Raw genomic sequence first — 25152 nt, forward strand, 5'->3', positions numbered from 1 at the left:
TTATTGTAGCCCATGTTATAGAACTGGGATTATTAGCTGTTATGTGTTGTGAAGAGTTTATGGGTGGTATATATTGTTTCCAATCAATGACATAATGGCTCCCTGCTGCTTGACAATTCATGTTTGGTGTGGTGCAACAGAACCATGCTCTAGTTCTTTGTGCCCATTACATGGACATAGAATGTACTGATTTCCATGTCTCAGCATGAAATGTAAGTGAAGGTTTAGCCTGAATTCACATTAGCATCAAGACTCATTTCTTCATGCATGGGTGCAGCCATTCTTAGACAAAGCCTTATGTAAGCTTTACACTATTCATTAAATAATGTAAATGTTCCATTCCCAGTTGAACAGTTTTCTGGAAAGAGCGTAAACTTTTCAATCTGCCTAAACACAACAAGTCAGTCAAGCGAAGTCTGGCCGTGATAAAAGTCAACAAATTCTGTTTGTTATCTGCTGTCATAAACAATGTATGTATGGTTGTTATTTCTTTATGAATAAGTTAGTCTAGTACTTTGTAACCAGCATCACTAAAATATTTCATACAGTTTTTTTTTTCTTTTATTATGTCTATAATTTCTTTTTTAAAAGAAAAAAAAAGTGAGATACACCACAGTGCAACTGTGACCATGAAAAATTTCATTTTAAAGCAATACTTTTGTATGCTGGTATTGTGAATTAGTAGATTGTCACAGTCATCATGGATACAGTTTTTCTGGCTAATGTAGAGGCCCTTTTGAACTTTCCCGCTAATTAGTTGAGGATAAAGGCAAAAGTTGGCCAGAGTCAAGAGTGAGATGATCCACATGTTGTTGCAGGAGTGCTACAGAGCACTCTATGCACTTGTAGCCTTGACTGCTTAAAGGGCAACTTCACTTTCTTGGGGAAACTGTAGGAAAAAAAAACCTATAATATAGCATATACAATTGCGACACAAGTCATATCGTAATTGAATATTATTAAAAATTGCCTTTCCTTTTAAAATTTTCTGTAAAATGCAATGCAATATGGCTACCTGGGGGCGTTTGTACAGAACGCCCCCTAGAAACATTATTTACTGCTTGTTTGATTGGCTCACTGATTTTCCCAGAAGTCTGCACTAAGATACAAATTGGATTTCAGGCATCCCCTGCAACAAAAATGTCATGTTTGTTGAGATACTCCTAATAGGAAATCACATCTTAAAAGACATACCCCCTGCAATTTTCCTCACTAGAGCCCTGCAGGTGCAGCAGCTGATTGATAATTATGAATTCACTCCCATTAAATTCACTTTCAACATGGACACAGAGAAATAATAAGCTTTTTCTTCAGAATAACAAAAGGTAGGAATTTGCAATAAAAAAGTTTGTTAAAATCCTTGCAATGTACTGTACATAGATCACCTGGAGGAGAAGGTGTTTTTCTCAACAAAAGTGGAGTTGCTCTTTAATCTTTGAAAGTATCTTTCATGGGGAGGGGAGCAGAAGCAGTCTTTTCAGGTGAGAAGAAATAAAACCAGGATAGCCATGCATATTTCAAAGTATAGTAGCCATCTCTATGTCTTTTGGTGAACAGGCTTGTGGTACTTTACATCTCTTGTAAATTCTGCTATCACCCCTTTAGGAAACTCACGTGTTTCTTTTTCATTTCCAGTACATTACCATATAACCAAAACTGTTTATAGTGAGGTGGGCTGAAATGAGCCAAAGCATCCTCTGCTGAGTCATATAGATACTTTCTCTTTTAAGAAAGTCCTGCATTGGGGTTCGCAACCTTTTCCACATAAAGTGATATTTTTGCAACCATTTGAGAACCGGCCTGCAAGTAAGCATGTGTGTGTCTTCGTTTAAGATTTCAATTTTTGCAACCATAGTTTTATTGCTAATGGCAAGTTAAACTCAATATTATACAAAGCCATATATATATGGGATTAAAACCCTCAGATCAAGGTCATTTTTGGAGGTACACTGACCTGTTGTGCCCATTCCAGTGCTCTGTGCAATACAAAATCCTAAGTGCATCTTGTGTGATACACACTCCTGAGTGCATCCTGTTTGATTACATGCTCCTGAGTTCTGCTTCCCAATTTAATATACACATTTAAGTCTTGCACCCTGTGTAGTATTCACTCCTGAGTCTTGCGATAGGCACTCCTGAGTCTTGCGCCCTGCGCGATAGGCACTCCTGAGTCTTGCGCCCTGCGCGATAGGCACTCCTGAGTCTTGCGCCCTGCGCAATAGGCACTCCTGAGTCTTGCGCCCTGCGCGATAGGCACTCCTGAGTCTTGCGCCCTGCGCGATAGGCACTCCCGAGTCTTGCGCCCTGCGCGATAGGCACTCCCGAGTCTTGCGCCCTGCGCGATGGGCACTCCCGAGTCTTGCGCCCTGCGCAATAGGCACTCCTGAGTCCTGTTGTTTACCCTGGTTTAGTGGGTAATTTTCAGGTTCCTTTAAGTCCACCTCACTATAATCTGTCTAGTTATACCATCTTGTTGGTCCACAAGCCTTTTGCCCTTAGAAAGTTGCCATGCACTGAACAGATGATGGCCAACAAGCCTGAAGCAGTTTGAAATGTATGCACTGACAAAGACATCTGTTGTGTGTTGGCATGTTGCATTAAGGGCCAGTTCACACCATAGAAACAAAGTCTTGATGCGTTACGGATGCTTTTCTGCATACGTGTTTTTGATGTGTTCCGATGCATCTTTTTCTCCCTCATTTTTTTTCACTTTAACTAAGGACATGTGTTCCAGTGCATTTTTGGTGTGTTTATGTGCGTTTTTGATGCATTTTACTGCATTACAGTACAGCAAAAATGCAGCATGTTCTACTTTTTTCTGAAACTGGAACTGACTACACTAGTGTGAACTATGCCATTAAAAACCGCATAACCTGGATGAAGACTACCTTTTTCTTTCCCTGTTTTATTTTTCCTTTTTATTTACAATTTGTACCTTTTTGAAAACGTTAAAATAATGATTATACAAAAAAGTTTTATAAATAAATATATATATATATATAAGATCCACATCTCTCCTCCAGGCTGAAAAGATTGAGATAAAAATTAAGGCTCTCTCTCAAGTCGAGTTCTCGGCTTTGTTTACCTCCGCCGGCCGGTAACATCATGCCCGGGCCTCCGAAGGTCATAGAGATGAAATCTCTATGATTAACAAGGGGGCTTGTTGGGCGGATTCTTTCTCTGGCTCGCCGTTTGCACGGGAGGGCGGCGGGAGATCCCCTCATGGTGGTGTCCCCAAGCTCCTAATTTCAATCTTGGATAATTCTACTCTATAGTATAAGTGTCACAGAACCTAAGGAAGTGGGGTTAGAGGCCCAGAAAACTTGTTGCGTTTTGTCTTTTGGCTTCCCCTGACTGGTCCCCGGTCTACATCAATGAGTCAACTTGTGTCAAATAGAGGTGGATAGATGACAATTTACTGTGAAACACATGTAGAGGTCTTCAATGTTTTATCTTCATGTCTGTATACAGGCGGTCCCCTACTTACAAGCATCCGACTTACAAACGACTCCTACTTACAAATGGAGGGAGACAACAGGAAGTGAGAGGAAATCTACCCCTAGGAAGGGAAATTCTCTCCTGTAAGAATTAAAATGGGAAAAAGTTGTCTCCTCTCCACTGATGCTTTATCACCAGTCCATGTTTCCCTAACAACCCAAAATTTTATTGGGACAGAAAGTGAGATGACATCTTCTGAGCAGGGGCACATACAGCAAAACACATTTTACAGGGGTGATAACCCCTTCCCTATGTTTTCCAAAAAGCTTAAAAATAGTTTTTTTGGCTGGAGCTACACTTAAAAAAATGTACCTGCTCTGACTTAAACGGATTCAACTTAAGAACAAACCTACAGTCCCTATCTTGTTTGTAACCCGGGGACCGACTGTATTCCCAAACGTAAGCACTGTCACGCCAAATCTGCTATGTTTTAAAGATTTTACAATAAACGACCAGATGTTTTGCAAATTAGGTACATTACCATACTCGTAGGAAATTAGTTTAGTTGCTATTGATAACACTGCCTTATAATAACTTTTGTCAAAATACAGAAAAAATGCTACAGATCCCAGATTGATTTTGGAAATACGAATTACAGATTTAGCTACTTTTTTTTTTTTAAGTGAACATGTACTGAACTAAATCTGTAGGCTGCTATTGCTGATCTGCTTCTGAAAATGATAGTGGCCTATCATTGGTTTGCCACTTTCTGAGTGCACTATCATGCAAGTCAGGACTTCTTATGCCGTGTTCACACGACCGTTTTTCATGCCATGGAAAATAATGATGTTTTTTCCCCAATGCAATTCCTCTCAAGCCTGCCTTGCATACACACGATCGTGATAAAAAATGCTCGAGCAAAGCACGGTGACGTACAACACGTACGACGGCACTATAAAGGGGAAGTTCCATTCGAATGGCCCCACCCTTTGGGCTGATTATGGTAATTTCCCGTCTCATAACTTGCTTCTGAGCATGCATGTTTTTTTGCCCATCGTTAAAGCGTACACATGACTGTTTTTCACGAAGAGAAAAAAATAGAGCAGGTTCTAAATTTTTAATGCCCATTTTTCTCCTTGAGAAAAATGCTCTGGAGCCTACACACAGTCGTTTTTAACGACTAATTTAAAATATTGCATTTTTCTCGTCATGAAAAACAGTCGAGTGTACGCGGCATAAGTATTAAAGCAACTGGATCGGCTTGACAGCCAAGCAACTAGCATCTTTAGAAAAAGAGCTCTGTTCTGGCAGCCTCTTATTTTTTCTTAGTATGGGTTTTCTCTAAAAAGTAATATTTTTATTTATTTTTTTCAGAAAAAATATGATATGGGTGGAGAATGCTTCTCAGACATTGTATCCTAGATAATTGCATTTTTGTAGGTTTTTGAAATGAAGTTGAGAATATCTGTCAAGTTGTGCTGTAAAGATTGCACACGGTTTCTGTATGTGGAAGGTAAAAGGCTCCCTGTGGACATCTGTGACAGGTCAATTACTGACCATTTGGTAGCAGCGTGAACTTTTTGTGCAATATTATTAGTCTGAAAAGTTTTTTGTACAGCAGGAAAAGTTCTCCAGCATACAAATGTTATTGTCTGAAGCTGTTTGTTGATGACTGCAGATTGGGCAGTGTTTTCTTACACTGTTGGCTGCAGGTGGTTGCTAGAATTTGTAGTCTAAGAGCAGCTGGAGAATAATAGATTCACAACAATTGCGCTTTATAAAATGAGAGCAGAGGAATAATGACAGTGTTGCTTCAAATGCCTGCCTGTATTTTCTGCCCTGTAGCACAAAAGTAACAGCTGGGATTTGGTTGCTAATGACTACATCATTCATTGCAGAAGGATTTTAAATGTTATGTCTTTTTCTCTGCTTTTAAGTGTTTCCAAGCCCAGGAACAAAAATGTAATGTGGATGTGGTAGTTGCATTTATTTATTATTACAGATTTATTTAACAGATGAAAGGGGAGCAAATGAAGCAGACCATGGATGGTTCAAACAATGTATGGGCAGGCTGCTTGTATCCAAGTTGATCGATCAATCAAATTGGGGTGCAACCAGCATTTTGTATTTTTCATGCAAATATTTCCAGCGACTATAGCCGCTAGTAATAATCACTGTGTTCTCCCATCCAGGACTGCCTCCTCCGCCCCGATGCCGCGAGAACACAATAGGTCCCTGGGAGAGATTCCCCCATCAACACTGACTGTATTTATGGGGGAATCAAGCGATTTTCTTTCCTGCAGGCCACGTCACTCATTCACAGTGTCCTGTGAATGGAAAACTACAAGGTCCTGCAGCCTTTGCAGCTGTCGGCTTGTCGTTTTCAATGAACTACCACGGCGCTGTGGAGTGCCGTGGTAGTTCATTGTCTCTTCCGGTCAGATTGTATCTACTTGCCCCTATGGGATGTATGGGTCACGGATACACTGCCAGATCTGTTGGAGACCTGCATGGGACCTGCGATCTGCTGATCCCTGGTGCAATGCTTTACAGGCTCATAAATAAATAACTACACATATTTTTTTTTTTTTAAGATAAATTCATTGTTAGGGTTTTACATATACTTTAACAACTGTTGAGAAAACATACTGTAAGGGCAGTACAAGGAGGGCAGTCTTTTCAATTAGCTATGGCCTGGACAGTGAAAGATCAGCACTACACTCATGAGGTCATCCCTCTGCTTGCTTTTATCTAAAGTGTCAGAAAATTTGTCGGGAGTTATCAGGCTGATAACAGAGGAACGGTTCAGGAGAGAGCTAAGGGACTTGGATCATTGAAGAGAGATAACAAAATACTGCAGAATGATATATGTGCCCAGCTCAAGGCCCTGCAAAAATTCTCCATGCCACTTTATACCATTCAGCCTCTCGCCTGGAGCCTTGAAGCCGGAGCAGTTCTTACACCATAAAATCACATTTTGGGCACATACGTCAGAAATTTTTGTTTGAATTTATATTGCGTATATATTATTTTTTGCGACACATAACCCAGCACAGAGTACATTAGTTATTGTTTTCTTTGAAACGATTATACCTGCTAATTTTAGGTCTTTCTGAAGCTCCCCACAAATGGTCCTTGGACAACTCTTCTGATGATTATTTTCACTCCTCTGTCAAAAGGAGCACCTGGTCATGGTTATTTTCTTTCCACTTCCAGATTATGGCCCCAACAGTGCTCACTAGAACATTCAGAAGTTTAGAAATTCTTCTGTAACCAATGCCATCAGTGTGTTTTGCAACAATAAGGTTACAAAGGTCTTAAGAGAGCTCTTTCAATTTTACCCATCATGAAATATTTCTCTTGTGACACCTTGGTAATAAGACACCTTTTTATAGGCCATGAGTTGAGACTGAACCAGCTGAAATTTGCAATGACAAGGGTCAGGATTGCTTTCTAATTACTAATAGATTTTAGCTGGTGTCTTGGCGTGCCATGCCTTTCAGGACCACTCTTTCTTCATCTTGTTTAATACTTTTTCATTATGTCATTTCATTTTATTATACATAACTTAATTCCTGAACTTATTTGTTTTAGTTTCTTTGTATGTATGGATTGCATGGGTTGTTACTGACGTGGTATACATTTCATGTAAATAGCACCTCTAGAAATATATTTACCTAGAAAAATGGTGACGTGTTCAATATTTATTTTTCCCGTTGTATATATTTGTGTGTATTTGTATGTTTTTTTTAAATTGGCTAGGATTCATATTTGTGTACATGATTCCCACAGATTATAATTTTGGGTGATTTATCATGTTTTAAATCAAATGGAGCCAGAGTCAAATGACATTCATCCCTTTGCTCAAAATTTTCAAGAGATGCATGAAAGTTAATTGGGTTGATTTTTGGGGTGGGGGAGTAAAAATGATCCCTGAATATGCCTGTCTGCTTTTCTGCATCACTTTTATTCTTAATGCGTTTATGAAGTTCATGTTAGAATTTGCTGATCCATTAGTGTGTCATATATTTTCTCTGCAGCTATTATGTGTTCGGTGAAACCTGATGGGGTTCCACAGCTGTGTCGGACGGATGAGATAGGGGAACTCTGTGTGTGCGCTCTCGCTACGGGTACATCCTATTATGGTTTATCCGGTATGACCAAGAACACATTCGAGGTGAGTGACACAACTTGCCACAAAGGTTTATAGTGAAACTAAAGTTTGCTCCTGTTAATCTGGCCTAAGAGCAATAAGTAAAATGACACCTGACATTGAAAAATACAAAATATTAACTCTAAAGCTAAAATTAGTTTGGCTGCTTTTGGTGGCTATTCACCCCTGCTCCTTGCAACCAATACAGGTTCCCAATAAGCTAACTGTAGACATGATATTGCAGTTGCTTTATTTGACTGCCACCTCTTATGAAAAAGCTTTACCTGGGGGACAAGCATCTTTCAAGGCTGTACATCACATCCCAGTCTTAGTTGGTCCCATTTGTTGGTAAACCAGGAAATACACCAGTTTGAGATGGTGTAAATCACTGCAGACTCCTTGTTTTTTATAAAGTCAGCATTAGGAAGTACCCGACCCCTTTTCACATTTACACCTGCCCTGAAGGTTTGAATGTGATTGCTGATACTGTGAGCAGAGAATGCACAGCACAGGGTGCACAAATTACATTCTTACTGCCGTCCTGCTAACCATGTTAGGCCACATTCACATGGGGCTGACTCGGCCAACTTAGCGGGGAATCTGTCTGCTGATCCCCGCTGAGCAGGTGGATGGCTTATCTGTGTGTGCTCCTCTGGCAAACACAGCCTGCTATCCTTTATGGGTGGTCAGATTTAAACAAACCGCCTGTTCATTTACACCCAACGGCCATAAAGGGCAATGTTGGTCCAATCGCATCTGCCTAAAAAACCTGATCAGTCCACCAGTGTGAAAAGGGGCCTTAGATGTAATTGTACAATATTCTTCTAAAATAGAAGTATATGTTACCCTGAACTTGTAAAACAACCCATTCAGTTTAAAATACAAATGAAAGGCAGAACATTTATATGTATATTTATTATAAATACCTTTTTTTTTTTTTATAAGTAAACACGTAATCTCGGTTCTCAGCTGCATAAGGGGTTTAGAGAGGTGGAGATACAGCAGTACACTGCTTTTCCCAGCAAATGGCTTTGCAAGGGGGACGTGTCAGCACACGTCTGATTGTTTGAGGACAGGCAGACTTTGCTTCTAGCACAGCCACAAAACTGACCGCACTGAGTGGTGTGCGCATGCCACCGGAGGCGCAATCGCTCGCTGATTGGACACAGGGGATCACCCGATGTTGGCCGGCCAGCTGCGATCGTTGCCCAGATCGCCGTTCTGACAGGGAAGAAGATGCTAAGCAGGAACACTGATCCCTGTCTTCATCCAGTCAGACCATCCCCCAGCACTCCCTCGGAGCACACTTAACCCTTTGTGTAGTGTAATTAGTACAGTAACAGTGCATATTTATATTATTTTTAGAACTGACCACTGTATTAATGTCACTGGTTCCAAAAGAAGTGTCAAAAGTGTAAGTTAGGTGTCCAATTTTGTCTGCCGCAATGTTGCAGTCCCGCTAAAAATCGCTGATCGCCGTTATTACTAGAAAAAAAAAAAAGCCATCAGAAATCCCATAGTTTGTAGACGTGATAACTTTTGCACAAACCAATATGCTTATTGGGATTTTTTTTTTTTACCAAAAATATGTAGCTGACTACATATTGGCCTAAATTGATAAGGAAATTGACATTAATTAATTATTTTTTTAATTAATTTTTTACATGTTTTTTTATGTTTTATAGCAGAAAATACTTTTTTTTTTTTTTCCAAAATTATCACTCTTTTTTTTTTTTGTTTTTGTTTATGGCACCAAAAATAAAAATCGTAGAGGTGATCAAATACCAACAAAAGAAAGCTCTATTTGTGGGGGGAAAAAAGGACTTCAATTTTATTTAAGTTTCGCACAACCACGCAATTGTCAGTTAACGTAACGCAGTGCCGTATTGCACAAAAAGCCCTGGTTATTAAGGGGGTAAAGCCTTTCTAGGGCTGAAGAGGTTAAGGATGGTCTCGGCAGACTATATGCAGCTAAAATTAAGAAAAACAGCCTGGATGCTTATAGTTTTATCCCTGACCTTTCACCTGCTTACATTACTTAAAACAGATTTCTATTTTCATGCAAACATTCTCTCACACTGCTATAGGAATTGGTGTGTTGCTCTCAGCATGTTAAATAGGGAAGGTCGTATCATCTCCATTCAGCAGCAAAGTACTGTCGGCCTGCTGAGCACTCGCCATTAAAAGCGTTTGTCTGGAGTGAATTTTAATAATTGAAGAGAATGTTCTAGCAGTGCACTTCAAAACAAAACCTGTGAGGATTTTCAGGCTCTGTGCTGTGTTTTAATGTTAATGTTCTCCTGGAATTTATCATAATCTAACCAAGAATTCTAATTCTTTGAACAAACACAAAATCATTTAATAACTGACCTAAATAATATTCATTGTAATTACAGTAATTCCCATATAAATATCATATCAAGAAGGGCTGCTAAACGTAAAAGTGCAAATAGACCCAATCACTAAAATCTCATATAAGCTTTTACATGTTAATGTCATTTTTTAAATTGTTGGTTCACCTTTTAACAAAAAAAGCTGCCTATGCAGGTAAGGGAAGAATGGATGGATGTCTGTTGGAGGCAACATTTGAGATTTGGGCTTGCTTCAGGGCCTGCACCACTTGCCATCATCAAGGGGAAAAATTAATTCCCAAGTTTTCCAAAATATCCTACAGGATAAAGTCAGGATGGGTGTCCGACAGCTGAAGCTCAGTAGAAGTTGGGTGATACAGCAGAACAATGACCTTAAGCATGGAAGTAAAGCCACCACAGACTGGCTTCAGAAAAAGAAAATGCGCCTTTTGGAGGGGCCCAGTCAGAGCCCAGACCTTAACCCCATAAAAATGCTTCTGAATGACCTGAAGAGAGACGTCCTATGAATTTTTCCGGTCTGAAGCAGTTTTGTAAAGAGGAATGGTCAAATATTCCTCCTGAATGTTATGGTGGTCTGATCAAGAGCTACCAAAAGCACTTGAAGTCATTGCTGCCAAAGGAGGTTTGGCCAGCTATTAAAGGACAGGTTCACCTTAGTGACAATGTTGCATATTCCATCCGTTTTTAGGATTCCCAATGCTGCAGCTACTGCCCCAACCCTTCCTGTGACAGCAGTACGGGAAGAAGTTCACTTACTAGCTGTCACTTTTTTTTAAATCGGTGCTGCAGTGAGGGGCTCTACGCACACGACCGCATCCTTCATATACAGAGTTCTGTGAATGAATGAACTACAAGTACCGATATCCATTGTGGATGTCAGCTTATAGTTCATTGATTCTTCCTGTCAGTGTATCTTCCTGCCCGTATGGGATGTACAGATACATTGACAGGTCTGCAGGAGACCTGCATAGCACTGCTGGTGCAGTCCTCTACAGGCTCCAAAAATGAATAAATACAAATATTTTATCTACAAAAAAACATAGTAGGTGACTAGCTCAGCATGGGCACCATTCAGGGGAACACGTTGGACCAATGTCACAATGTGATAATTGCCATACCTAAACTGCAGCTTTAAATGGCCCTTTTAGAGCCCATTTACACATGTAATCTTTTAATTTAGCTGTATTGACCAAGAAAGGTTTGTTTTTTTTGTTTGCTTTTTATGGGCAAGTCCGCCTTTAATTTGTCACAGTACTTTTAAGGAGAACTGCATGACTTGATAAGATCTGTTCTAATTTCAGTTAGGGACAAGACTTACAGGTGCACCTTGAAAATTATGTACATTGTTCATATGTGTTTGCTAATATAGTCATCGGAGACTTCTGCTCTACTTTGTACCGTGCAAGGCTTAATTAAGTTACCTTTATTGGCTAGCTGAGTGTTAGGGGATATGTTTTAATCACTTAAATGTAGTTGTTTCACCCATTTACACTTTTTGTACTTGAATTGTTTGTGAATTGTTTGGGGGCTATGACGTCTTGCTGGCAGCGTGAGATTGTTATATGTGGGTCAGGTGCAAAAAATATATTATATTGTATTATAATACTTTTTTTTATTATATTATATTTTAATACTTTTGCACCAGCCAGATTGGTGGATTAAGATAATATATGTTTATGAAACAAATGCCATAGAACAAATACCACCTGCCACTTCATAAGGGAATATCCTTGGCTGACATTTGCTTTCTGCTTTCTAAAAAATGCTTGTATCCTGGCCTTCTTCCTCAATACTTTGAGATATTAGTTTAGAGCAAGCATGGACCTGAGAAGTGACAAGTCATTAGATTCTGTTTGTACAATGCAGCATGAGTCTTTGCAGCTTGGTAAACAAAAGGCAGTTAACAGCACACTGCTGAGAGGTTTCTGATCGACATGTGTAAAGGAAAGTCCTACCTGCTGGTCAGAAAATAAATACAAAATAATAAAATGATGTCATAGTTACTTGACAAAAACATATTTAACAATGTTTTGTTTTATTTCTTACCATGTTACATACCGTATAGATAGTAAATATGTATAAAACTACTACATATTTCTTTTAATGGCAAAACTTGGACAGCAAGGTGTATATCCAAATTTATGCTAAGCACATATTGTAAGCTGTTGTTTTTACACATGCCAGGATGATTAATCCAGTATGTGAAAAAGTCACCTCAAATGTTCGCTATATTATGTCTCTCTTTTTTTTTCTTCTTGTTTTGTAGGTTTTTCCAGTAACCTGCTCGGGCGCGCCTATTAGTGAATATCCATTCATCAGGACCGGTCTCCTTGGGTTTATAGGACCAGCTGGGCTGGTCTTCATTATTGGGAAAATGGATGGTCTGATGGTTGTCAGTGGACGGAGGCACAATGCTGATGACATAGTAGCAACAGCTTTGGCAGTAGAGCCAATGAAATTTGTCTACAGAGGAAGGCAAGTAGATAAATGTTCAACTGTGATCTCTGGCTTTCAGATTGAGTTTAGAAACCTTAAGGTCAGTTATGAGAGCAGGCTTCAGATAGTAGTAAAATAAACAGTGTGAAGATTAATGCATATTTTTATTGGCTAGCTAGACATATTTTAATGGCAAGTTGTTGAGAATGGTTTCCGTACTCACATGTTATGAATTATTTTTTATACACTAAACTATATTCAGTTAAAGTAAAGCCATTTGTTTCACATTTTGAATGGAGTTGGGAAAACCTATTCAGTGACAGCTGCATAAAATGGGATTTCCTCTCACTAAAGAGAGATTCCTATTTGTTTCCTGTTCTCTCTCACAAGAAGTCAAGGGAAATCTCCCCAACAGGACAGACAAGACTTATCCTTTACCTACAAATATGTTTTGGGCTTGAGATTTACTTTCCCAATAAGTTGTGGAAGTCAGAAGTTAAAATTGCATAAACATTCCCCCCTTTAATATGACACTTATAAGTCATCACTTGTGTAGCCTGTTCAGTACATCAATGAACCACCATTTGGAGGTAGATGTTCTGCCCAGACTCCAAGCTCTCCTCCTTCTCCCTCCCCTGTCCGAGCCGGGGAGTGCTGGGTGGCTGAGCCGAATGAGTCACAGTGGCGGCTGGTGGGTTCGTCGGTCTTCCCCTGCTTCTCCCCCGTCCATGCATCTCCTCCCCCTCCTCCTTTCCCTTGGTCAATAAGATCACTCCTCTCACAACCCGCTTCCTGATTGGCTGGGAGGAGAATCAGTGTGATCACACAACTCCGCGCCCAGAGCCCATCCTTTTTTGAAGTCCATTAGAGCCTCTGGCTTTAATCCATTGGAATACATGGTCCGGCGCCCTGCATGTAGATCAGGGGGCCGGATGCATGTAGATCATGCGCTTCTAATGGATGGACCGCCACTGGGTTATCGGATACTCCAAAATAACCAATAACTATAGGAGGACAAACTGCTCTCTTATAGTCTATTTTTTCAATAGCAGTTTTTCTGAAGGTAGCAGGGAATGGTCAGTATAAATCGAACCCTACAGCAGCAGTTCATAAAACCACCTCTGGCACTTAGTTTTCTTACGGCACCTACACGGCTATTAGTCCCCAGCAATGTCCCTGGACCTGCCGCCCAGCATCCACGAAAAATATCAATACTCCCGCTGCCACCACCGATTGTGGAAGAGAGTTCCACATCCTTATTGCCCTGACAGTATGAAAAACCCCTGCACAGTTTAAGGTTAAACCTTTCCCCTCAAAATCAGGGACAGTTGGGAGCTATGATTGAAGTAGGTAACTAACAGGCAGTAAAGGTGGAAGGGAGAAAAAAGAGTGGGACGTAGGGAAAAGGGGGGAGGGTGGGGAGGGGGCGGTGGCAAACCAACAAAACCCCCCTTCATGGGAGTCGGACATGAACGCGGGGAACACCAGGAAAAGTAGAGAAAACAGGAGGGGGAATTGTGCAAAATTTCCCACAGTGAATGCACAGTGTTAAGTGGTTTGTCTCAACCATGAAGACTAATACATTCTACTGGAGAGTTTGTGCTGTGAAAAATGTTTTGCTTTTGAGTTTAATTTGGCTTTACCAATGGTGCCCTCCAGCAAGTATAATCCTTTGTCAATCTTCTCCCCCAGCCCAGCAGCTGCTGAGATCTAAACTGCAGCTTATTGTCTCTCTGGCTATTTCCCAGGGGCAACAGCCCCCCTAGGGGAAATTGAACACTCCCTTGAGGGAAAAGAACAATCTGCACAGGCCTTCTGTCCATTTATCATTGCCCCAGCCACAGTCTGCACACCTCCTTACAGGGATTGGCTGGGGCATGATAAATATTCTACTGATCATTTCAATTTCCCAGCCCTGTGCTCTTGAAACTTCTTAGCCCAGGAAACCCTGAACAGGCCAACATATAATCACTGCTCCACTCACTACAGTAAAGCCAGAAAACTAAATTTACCTAGCAGCCTAACTAGAGAAGGGTTCTGTACTTAGATGGGATGGCATTAGTTGTCTCTCAGGATTAAGAGATTTATAAATTACAGAAGAAAGAAAAGATTGGTTCCAGTTTATTTCACAGGACAAGGATGCTGAATTTCTGGCAAGATCAACAGGTTTATGTACTTGCTGAAAATAATCTCAGCCTGAAACTAAAAATTAATGCAGCCGCAGCATCTCTAGACTCTTAGGCCTGGTTCACACCTATGCAGGTCACAGTTTGCATATTCCAGGTGCATGTTGCACTTTTCAATACACGTTTTTGGCCCATTAAAGTCTATGGAACCAAAAACCAGTAAAAAAAGTCCCTGGCCCTTTCCATAAAATGCACAGATGAATGTGGACTGTAGTGCAAAACTGAAAACGCATTAAAAAAATGCATACGTGTGAACCAGGCCTCAAGCTGTAATGTACAGAATGTATTTTTTTTTTTTAAGGCTTTTTTCAGTAGGGACATGGGGGAATGCAGTTCCGGCACCCTCAGCAATGAATGAATGTATGTAATGGCAAGGTGTGCTGGAGGTTTTATTGATGCTGGCTGCTGGAGGATCTATTGTCACTGGTGATCTTTTTTTTTTTTTTTTTGTGGAGGTCTATTGTTGCTGGTGGGGGATCTTATGATGCTGGAGGGGGTCAATTGTTGCTGGGAGGGATCTACTGTTGAGGCAGAGGTCTATTGTTGCTGGGAGATCTGTTGTTGCAGCTCAGGGTCTATTGTTGCTGCAGTGGTATTTTGTTGTATAGGGAATATATTGTTACTGGGAGGGTCTGTTGTTGCTCACTACAGGGAATCTATTTTAATGTCTCTCTTATTAGCATTAACCAATTCAGTACAAATCACTTAGTAGCAGAAAATGATATTTGGTTCAGTCTGTATTCTCTAAAAGGGGCGCTACTAGGAGGTGGAACCAAGGGATGGTGCAGAGAAGTGGGTAGGGAGTAGAAATAAAGGGTGACTCAGAAGGGGGGGGGGGTCCTGCATCTATTCTCTGAGAAAACAAAACCTGGATTTATTTATCCTATACATGGAGTGTTTGCAGGAGCCCTTTGTATTGGGAGTTTGGATCAGTAGACCTAGAACTTTCAACAATGTTATTTTTAAGTACATGGGAGCTGTTTTTAACCTAGTGTAGTATTGGTTTAGCAATCTATTAACACAAGTACCTCCAATTCATTGAAGAAGACCGATGGGCATACTTTTCTTTCATAGCTGGTTTCAAAGTCATATACTAATGTCAGATCTCATGCCCTCAAGGCATCGGACTCTAGTTAGGCATGCGTACACTCATTTGGAGGAACAATCAGTGCTGTCTTCAGAGACAGGGCTTCATAGGGTATTTGATAATGCTCTGTATCTTTTAGTCTGTTGACACAAACATGACATAAACCAAATTGCAGCTTTTCTGAGAGGAGAGATGATAACATTTCATGAGCAATGCTGACAGCTCACACTGCTGCAGGCTCAACCAGGCCGATAATTACCAGAGAAAACTCATGCGAGCCAGTCTCTGTCGTGTTCCTGCTACGTGCTGGGACCATAAAATGTCTCAAACCTCACATGCAGAAGTGGCCTGATATACTTCATCTTTTGCTGTTTGTTTATGAGCCCCTAGTAATTTTATAGATTTCTGAAAGATGGCTCTATAAAGTGTGATGTGATTTTCATGTAATCCAGCAACATACTCAGACAATGGAATCAAACTCGCATGTAAACTCATGTAAGAATAAATTTAAAGTAAGCTCCCACACCACACGGCTGACCTCCAATGGGCACCAGACAGTGACTCGAACCATACAAGTACAGTATGGAGCACCAGAGCAAAACTGGATGAAATAGATCATTTTAATTGTTGGTAAATAAGGCATTACAAAAAAAAAAGCCAACAATTGGGGGAAACAATACACCCCCTTCATCAGGGTTACAAGAACAAACATTGGACCTAGTAAATAAAAAATTGTCACATGAACATCAGTTGTCACCATTGAATTAGAAATGTTAAAGGATAAAAATGGCCTACATAACAAAACTTCAAAGAAAGTAGATATAGATATTTAAAAGTATACTAAATTGAATCAAAAAGAAAACATGCAAAAAAAGTGCTGAAATATTAAAGTTGAAGTAGGCTACTAGAACACACTAGGAGACCGAGCTACTGAAAATAAAAAAATAAAATAATTATAAAAAAAGAAACCAAGCTGTTGAAATAGGACTAAATGGCTACTAAACAACAGTAATGCCGCGTACACACGTTTTTAATGTCATGGAAAAAACATAGTTTTTCTCTACGTGATTCTTGTCAAGTCTGCCTTGCATACACACGATCATGAAAAAGTCGTGCTCGAGCAAAGCGTGGTGATGTACAACATGTACAACGGCACTATAAAGGGGAAGTTCCATTCGAATGGCGCCACCTTTTGGGCTTGATTATGCAAATTGTCCTTCTCATAACTTGCTTCTAAGCATGCACGTTTTTTTCCCCACCGTTGAAGCCTACACACGACCATTTTTCACGACGTAAAAAAAACGTCAAGAAAAAATAGAGCATGTTCTAAATTTTTAATGCCCATTTTTCACGTCGAGAAAAATGCTCTGGAGCCTACACACAATCGTTTTTGATGACCAATTTAAAAAATTGCATTTTTCTCGTCATGAAAAACGGTCGTGTGTGTACGCCAGTAAACTACCAATATAAAGCAGATTGGCTACTGAAACAAGAATTAAAGGGTAAGTTCACCTTTTGTAAAAAATAAATAAAAAAATGCAAGTAAAAGAATGTGCATTTATTTATTTTTCAAGGAGCCTGCAAAGCATTGCAACTGCAATCAGCAGGTGCAATCTCAGGCTGCTGCAGACAGTCAGTGTATCCGTCTGCTCGTACCATGTACAGGCAGGCAGTTACACAATGATAGGAAGCATCAACATCGGACACTCAGGAGAACTCATTGAGAACTAGCGGTCAGCCACAAAGGCTTTCAGTACTTATAGTTTTCCCATTCCCAGAACTCTGTGAATGAATGATGTGGCCTGGTGGAGAGAATCCCCAGAAGCCCGCTGTCACAATAATGGATCGGAATGGGGAGCGGGGTGCAGGGACTGCCGCAACAGTTGCATGTTACACCCTGAATACAGATGGAACATGTTACAAAAGGTAATGACTGGGATGTCAAATTGCGAAATAAGACTTGGTTACTAGGATAAGTACTTGCAAAGCACTAAGAAAGCTTGTACTAATTCTGCTTTTCCATTTGAAACCTATTAAGTGATTGAAACTGCTAAAAAAAATTCTAAGGACCTCTGGTTGGTCTATTGCCCTGTTTATGGGTCTACTTCAATGTTTCTCAACGCCAGTACTCAAGTACCCCAAACAGGTCATGTTTTCAGGCTTTCCATTATTTTGCACAGGTAATGTGATCAGTTTCACTGCCTTAGTAATTACCACAGCTGTTTCATCTGAGGGAAATCCTGAAAACATGACCTATTTGACCTATTGAGGGTACTTGAGGATTGGAATTGAGAAACATTGGTCTACTTAACTGCATGAAAACCTCTTGTTCAGAAAAGATATAAATATTGTGTGTGCTGTTTAAGAACATAATTTAATTGTTGCTACCATTTGTAGTAGTTGAAGATTAGAGTGTATGTTAGGGGCCATTCATTCAAAAATCCAAAATATTTCCAAAGAATCTCAAACTATTTTTCACCAGTGTATAGTTAGATACAACGTTCTTTCCTTACAAGGAGAACTATATACTGTACATAGAGGGAACCTTTGCTTTCTGGCTTTTTGCAGTAAACTAGTACAAAGAGCAGTGAGGAAGCACAAAGTTCAACAACCCATTGACACCAATTAGGTTTTAGATTATTACAGTCAGATCAGTTTAGAGATCACTTATGATTTGTTGTTGTGGTTAATTGCACTTTGCACTTACTTGATTAAAACCAGCAGGATCAAATTGTGATACTACAAATATGATGGTTACAATTGAGTTGAATCGCTATTCTAAACCTTACATGGATTTTTGTTTTTTGTTTTTGCAGGATAGCAGTGTTTTCTGTGAATGTTCTGCATGACGAGAGGATAGTTATTGTTGCAGAGCAACGGCCTGACTCTACGGAGGAGGACAGCTTCCAGTGGATGAGCAGAGTTCTACAGGTGGAGGAATAGAACTCGAAAAAACTTACTATTAAGCCTTAAAATCATTAAGATACAATGGGATTTTAGATTTGTGAAACACAAAGAATAGTGAATTGTTCTATATTAACTCCCTAGATGCAAAGCCACATTATAAAATTGCATATATGTAATGGTGACCTATAGGGGAATGATATACATACTGTAAATGAAATTAAACAATTGCATAAACAAGATAACCATTACTTACATAAATAAATCTATTTCCAGACCAGTGTTAAGGTGTTTGTAAACCCCCCAAAAAAATCTAGTTTGGATGGGTAAAAAAGGGTTAGATGGGTTTTTATTGCTGCCTGCATCCCCACTGGGGAGATTCGATTCACACTCTATATTTGTCCTAGTGATCACTGTCGCTGGTTCAGACAGTGAATGGTTTATTGTTGGCCAGTGACAACTGTAGGGCAGTTTAGGCTGAATACTATTAAGTACCTATATCTATGTCATCTCTCTAGATTTTATTAGTTTCAGATTACCTTCCCTTTTGAGTTTGGAAATGTAGTAAGCAACCATGTATTTAAAAAATGTTACTATATGGTCCTTTAGCATAAAATATTTCACTTTAGGTATTGGATTAAATTGTAACTAAAGTCTACTTTTTTTTTTTATTTAATTGGATAGAGTGGAGAAGGGTTAGAACACCTTGTCATATTTTTATTGCTACATATATATATATATATATATATATATATATATATATATATATATATATATATATATATATATATATATATATATATATATATATATTGCTTCCCTGCTTATGTCTATGACCTTGAGAAATGGACCCTGCATGTCTCCAAAATGTTGAAACTTGATCACAAGTAATTCTTCTATTGCATCATATATTGCATTGGTGTGCTGGCTATTCTCCAGTTCTTCAAGATTTTGGGAGTTTTTTTTTTTTGTTTTGTTTTTTATTGATTTATACAAAAAACATTTTTTTTTTTTTTTTTTGGCTGTTTCTTGTGGGGAGATGTAGCCTTTGTTTTTGCACTGGTTACTATTGACTTTGTGACTACAAGTGAGTGAAATTCCAAAATTTAGATTTTTTTCATCTTCCAGTGGGAACAGTAACAACTGTCTAGGAGTGGATTTCATATTGGGAAATTTTTATTTCACTTCCAGGTCTTTCTACAGGACAGGGAGTGAAGGGAAATCTCCTCAAAGGAACCCATCTGAAAATCCTTCCTTATTCTATTCAAAATACAAAATATTTTGCCTTTAGATGTACTTTAATTGGGACCAGATATGGACAAAAAGATGCTCTAAAGGCCCGTACACACGGTCGGACTTTTTGCCAACAGACTTCATAATTAGCAAGTTTACCAAAAAATCCAACCGTGTGTATGCTCCATCGGACAAACTTTTTCGCTTTTTATCGGACAAAAGTTCGCTCTGCAAATGGACAAACTTTTCGGCAACAAAAGTCTGATGGTGCTTAGTCGGACCGTATGTACGAGGCTTTCGTTTGTAGACTTTGAATCAATGGACCCTGCACTTCCTGTAGTGTACAGGGTAGAATATGTTTACAATTTCTAGATGACTGTATATGAGTTGGAAAACGGGGCAAATATGACTACTCTTCTTTTCAGTCTGCTGCACCAGTAGATCATGTCCTTCTATTATTACTTATTTGTCATGTTTTGCTTTCGATTTCTTTTTTTTTTTAATATATATATTTATAAAGACACCGCGTTTTATTGTAAAAAATAAGATGTATTTTAAAGTGTAATATACATAATCTCATCTCTTCTGGATTTCTTGTAGGCCATTGACAGTATCCATCAAGTAGGAGTTTACTGTTTAGCTCTAGTACCAGCAAACACACTCCCTAAAACTCCTTTAGGTGGCATTCACCTGTCAGAGACCAAGCAACTGTTCCTTGAGGGGTCACTCCATCCATGCAATGTGCTCATGTGTCCTCACACATGTGTAACGAACCTTCCAAAACCAAGACAAAAGCAGCCAGGTAAGTCAAGTGTAGGATCTCCTAACTTACACATTCAGAGATGGACTTCTAGAGGGGAAAACGTGGGGGGGGGGGCTGCTGCAGGTGTGAAGTGCAGACACTTACTGTACTGTACAGGTATACCTACCTCCAGCAGCCTCCCAAACCTTCCTGCCATGATTGATTGCTGGACTGTTCTAAGGTAAAGCTATAGGTAGTTTCTGAGCTTGCTAATAAGTCCCCCCTACACCCTTATCCGTTGAAACAGAATGGTTATCAGCAGACTCTAGCCAATAGGAATGCACAAGGGCAAGCTTGGGGGGTATGTGTATGCACAAGAGAGAGTGATATTAAAGGTTCCTATTTTTTTTTTAAATAACAAACGTGTTAAACTTCCACTGTGCAGACATCCCCTTTTGGGGTCCCTCGGCAGCTCTTGCGGCTCCTCCCAACATTAGATAACCCCCTTGGAGAAGCGCTCTCCGGAGGGGGTTACCTTGCGGGCGCGCTCCCGAGTCATACACTCGGCATCCATAGACGCCGAGTGTATGACTCAGCCCCTCCCCCCAGCACCCATGTGATTGTATTTTACAACAGCGGGAGCCAATGACTGTGCTGCTATCAATCTATCCAATCAAAGCCGGGACTCCGTGGAGAGGAGGATGGTGGGGAAGCGCTGAGGAGATGAACAGGCTCAGGTAAGTAAAACGGGGGGCTGGGGGGGTGGTGATTGCCAGGTGTTTTTTCACCTTAATGCATAGGATGCATTAAGATGAAAAAACACGAAACCTTTACAACCCCTTTTGGTTAGATGCTCACATTGCGTGCAGCTCTCTAAACAAGCAGGGAGCTGCTTTGAGTTACTTTTGTATGCACCTTGAATTATGAAACTTGGATTAAAAACAAAAGCAATTGCCAGCGTACATAATCTCCTAATGGACCAGTCCATCCTAAACTGATGTTTCAGCTCTTGGTAGATGGTGGAGGGTTAAACCACTAAACAAATTCTGGAGTTCATTGGGGACTTGAGCTACTATGTCTGGAAACCCAATATGGCCATTATGAAAGGTTCCCATTCTTCCTATTGGAGTTTTTATTATTTAATTCATGGAGAATGTAACAGAGTTCTCTGGTGTTTAGAGAGCTGTAGCTCTCACTTGGCAGAGGTAGGATTCAGTCTGCTGTAGACTACTGGATGGGGACGAACTGATTGAGGGATGTTCAAGCTGTATTTGTAAACAAACCAATATTTTCCAGGTTTTACAGTATCTTAAATATGTTTATATAACTTTCAATGAGCCTTTTAATCTTGGGTTTAATTGCATTTTTGACTGTGTATAAAGGAATGGAATGCACATAAACTTTTCTTAGCCACTTTTGGATTGCAATCTTTTTAGTAATAATTTCCCTGTAAATTAACTTTCTTGCTATAGTGCAGCAGAGAACTTTATTAAAAACACTAAACTGAAGAAACAGGATATTACTAGCAATTAGGGGTTTTGCAGAATAAATATTAAATCACCTTGTGAGGTCCTTGATAATGTGATCACCATATTTTGGGTCAGTCGCATTGGTCGCTTTAAAACATAAAAACTGTAGCAATCTTTCTCTGTTTTAATGCACCATGGGCCCTCAGTAGAGAAGGCAGCTTTTAGGTCCAGAAAATAAGATCAGAAACAATTTGTGTTGTTTGCTATTATGTGATTACCATGTTTATCCAAAACATATTAGTATAAAATATACATTAACTGGTTAATTACATGTTTGGTATTTGGTTTGTAGGAATTTCAGACTAGAATGATTTATTTGCATGATAGAATAGCTTAATGCGTATGTGTCATTTGCAGGAACATTCAAAGCTCATCATTTCATTTAAGTAATATATAATTGTGTTCCTTGCAGAAATTGGCCCTGCCTCTGTGATGGTGGGGAACCTGGTTTCTGGTAAAAGGATTGCACAAGCCAGTGGAAGGGATTTGGGACAGATAGAAGACAATGATCAGGCCAGAAAGGTAAGTACAATTCGAATGACTGATAATCCTACAGACATTGAAATTTCCTCACCACCAATTGTGATGAAAACCTTTCAAATTTATAGATTGTCAGTTTTGTAAATTGACAGTGATGATGTCAGTGAGAAATATAAACAATGACACTGGTTAGGTATTGTGCAAACTTTAGATGCTTTGTAATAAAGGACACATAAAAGTGGTAGGTTGGACAATGGAGCTGTTGGTTGAGAAATCCCTTTTAAGGCAGGGTAGCTAGTCTAGTCACTGTAAAGTGAATCTGTGGCAATGCTATGGACATTCAAATGTTTACAAATTTCTAATATCCAATATATGAGCTTTAAAACAAGCCTTCATTGACCTCGGTAACTGCAGGCAAATGTCACAGCATATGCACTGAATTCTTTATCGCTCATCAGAAGCTCAACTCACCCTGTTTGTCCTTGCCAAGGCAATTTCTCTGTAATCAAATTAGAGATTAGAAGCCTTCTAAGTCACTGCTGGGAGATGGGGGCAGGGTAAACTGAGTTACTGAGAGGACAAAACCAAACAATTTTAGTGCTTCTGCTATGAATTTGAGGACGATTTGCTTCTTTGTACTTGCAGCTATTGAGGATTTTTTTTTTGCAAGCTAACACATACGATGCACTAAATGTCATTGGCTTGGCCAAAAGCAAGCGCTGCTTATTGAAATAAGGCCTGGGTCACACTGGTACGATTTGAGATGCGATTTGAGATGTCAATGGCACGTCCTAATCGCACTGATTTCAAAAAGCAGTTCCTGTACTACTTTTTGCGATTTCGGGCCGCGATTTACATTGACATCTGTGCATAAACCTGCACAGATGTCTCTGAAATCGCGGCCGAAATCGGGACTGCCAGCGGAAGTGAAATCGTGCGAGTTCAGCTGAATTTGCACGGCTTCACTCCCTTAGCCCAGTATGAACCTGGCCTAATATATAATATATATATATAAACCCTCCTATCATTTTCAGCCAAGGAAGCTGCCACCTTTGCCTCTGTTTAATCTACAACTGCCATGATGCTGCACATGTGATCAGTTATAACACCAGCCATTGAATGGTTTGACAGTTTGGTTGAGAGCACAACCAATGGGAGTGAAATTGTTTAACGGATGGGTTTTGCTTCCGCTTTAAGATGGCTATCCTTCTGAGGCCAATTGCCACAGTATTGTTTATTACCTAACCTTGCACCGTCAGCACATAGAAGGCACTTCTGGTTTTCTGCACATCAGGTTAGTGTAAGCTTGGGTACCCAGAATTCCTGGCTACTTTTATATGAACATACTTCATGAGTTGATGACTTAGGATTCTCGCTCTGCCCCCTAAGTCTCACTATAATGCCTCGTTTTCACTGAGCGGATCGGTTCGGTACGGTTCGGTTCGGTACGCTATTTTGGGTGTTTCCATTATGAAAGTGTGCCATAAAACCGAACCGTACCGGACCATTCTGGGTCCTGCTTCAGATGTGGGGCCATAGAAAATGGAACGGTTCCATTAGGGCGGAGATGCAATACATTCCACTGATTGGTGGACGTGCTAGGCATTTTTTCTAAATCCTGTATGGTCCCGACGGTCCGATTTGCAGTGGAAACGCTCACGAAAATAGACCGGTCCGTTCTAAACCGTTCCAAATCTACTGACCCGAACCGTTCCGTTCAGTGGAAACAAGGCATTAGTCAATCACGATGATGGGTGACTACACACTGAGGCAAGAAAGGAGGGCTGAGTTCTTATTCCATCTACATACTGTACTTGCATATCAAAGCACCCAGGCATTCTGGGGTATGCCATATCTATACTATAGAAGCAGAGAGCAGGTTAAAGTAGACAACACAGATATAATATGATCACATGCTTCCCTTACTCTAAGTTGCCATTTTTTGTGTTATTTTATTGCCTTTGCATTAAAAAAAATCACTTTATGTCTTTGGAGAGTAATTCAGAGTGACACAGTAATTTAGATCTTCTGGAGGAATGCGCTGTCTGGTTCTGACCCGTAGTTATTAAGTGACCTATCCTTTTTATAAATGTGTTCATATTGATCCGCATGAAACAAATAGTAATTTTACATTGCAACAGGATGGCAGCTTAGTACTGTCTGCAGTGAAAATAAATTCATCATAGTGTTTCTGGTGTCACCAGTTCAGCTGGGTTTTCCAATTCTCATTATCTAGGTTTAACCCTTTAGTTACCCTAATAGCAGACTTGAACTAAAAAGCAGCCTCAACATGTACTGCTTAGCAGTTATTGTTTGCAGAGTTTAGTGATCTCAGTATTCATATGTAGCTTGTTTTCAGTATTATCAATGCTTTGACATTTGGAATGAATATTGGAACTGAGAATTTTTTTTAGCACTTGATTAATGTCTGGTTTGTTTTTTAAGTTTTGGATAGAGTAGGAGCGAGTTACAATTTTTTATTCAATCTGTGACTCCACTGAGGAGATTTTCCCTCACTTCTCCAACTATGACCAGGGGCGGGGCTCATTCATTAAGGGTGCACAGGGCCACCCCCCATCAATGCGTCTGGCC

The 25152-nt window shown here is 39.9% G+C and overlaps 1 protein-coding gene across 7 annotated transcripts in view; it reads left to right on the forward strand.

The window, feature by feature from the left end:
• The window catches only part of DIP2C (disco interacting protein 2 homolog C), a 612079-nt gene that overhangs the window by 472485 nt on the left and 114442 nt on the right, over nt 1–25152 (forward strand). For all 7 annotated transcript variants that reach the window (XM_040352676.1, XM_040352677.1, XM_040352682.1 and 4 more), the window contains 5 exons: nt 7479–7615; nt 12230–12438; nt 18489–18603; nt 20410–20611; nt 22493–22602. In XM_040352676.1, the coding sequence (XP_040208610.1) occupies nt 7479–7615; nt 12230–12438; nt 18489–18603; nt 20410–20611; nt 22493–22602 (773 nt within the window). The remainder of the gene's footprint in view (nt 1–7478; nt 7616–12229; nt 12439–18488; nt 18604–20409; nt 20612–22492; nt 22603–25152) is intronic.

The sequence above is a fragment of the Rana temporaria genome, chromosome 5, assembly GCF_905171775.1.
Source record: "Rana temporaria chromosome 5, aRanTem1.1, whole genome shotgun sequence".
NCBI lineage: Eukaryota > Metazoa > Chordata > Amphibia > Anura > Ranidae > Rana > Rana temporaria.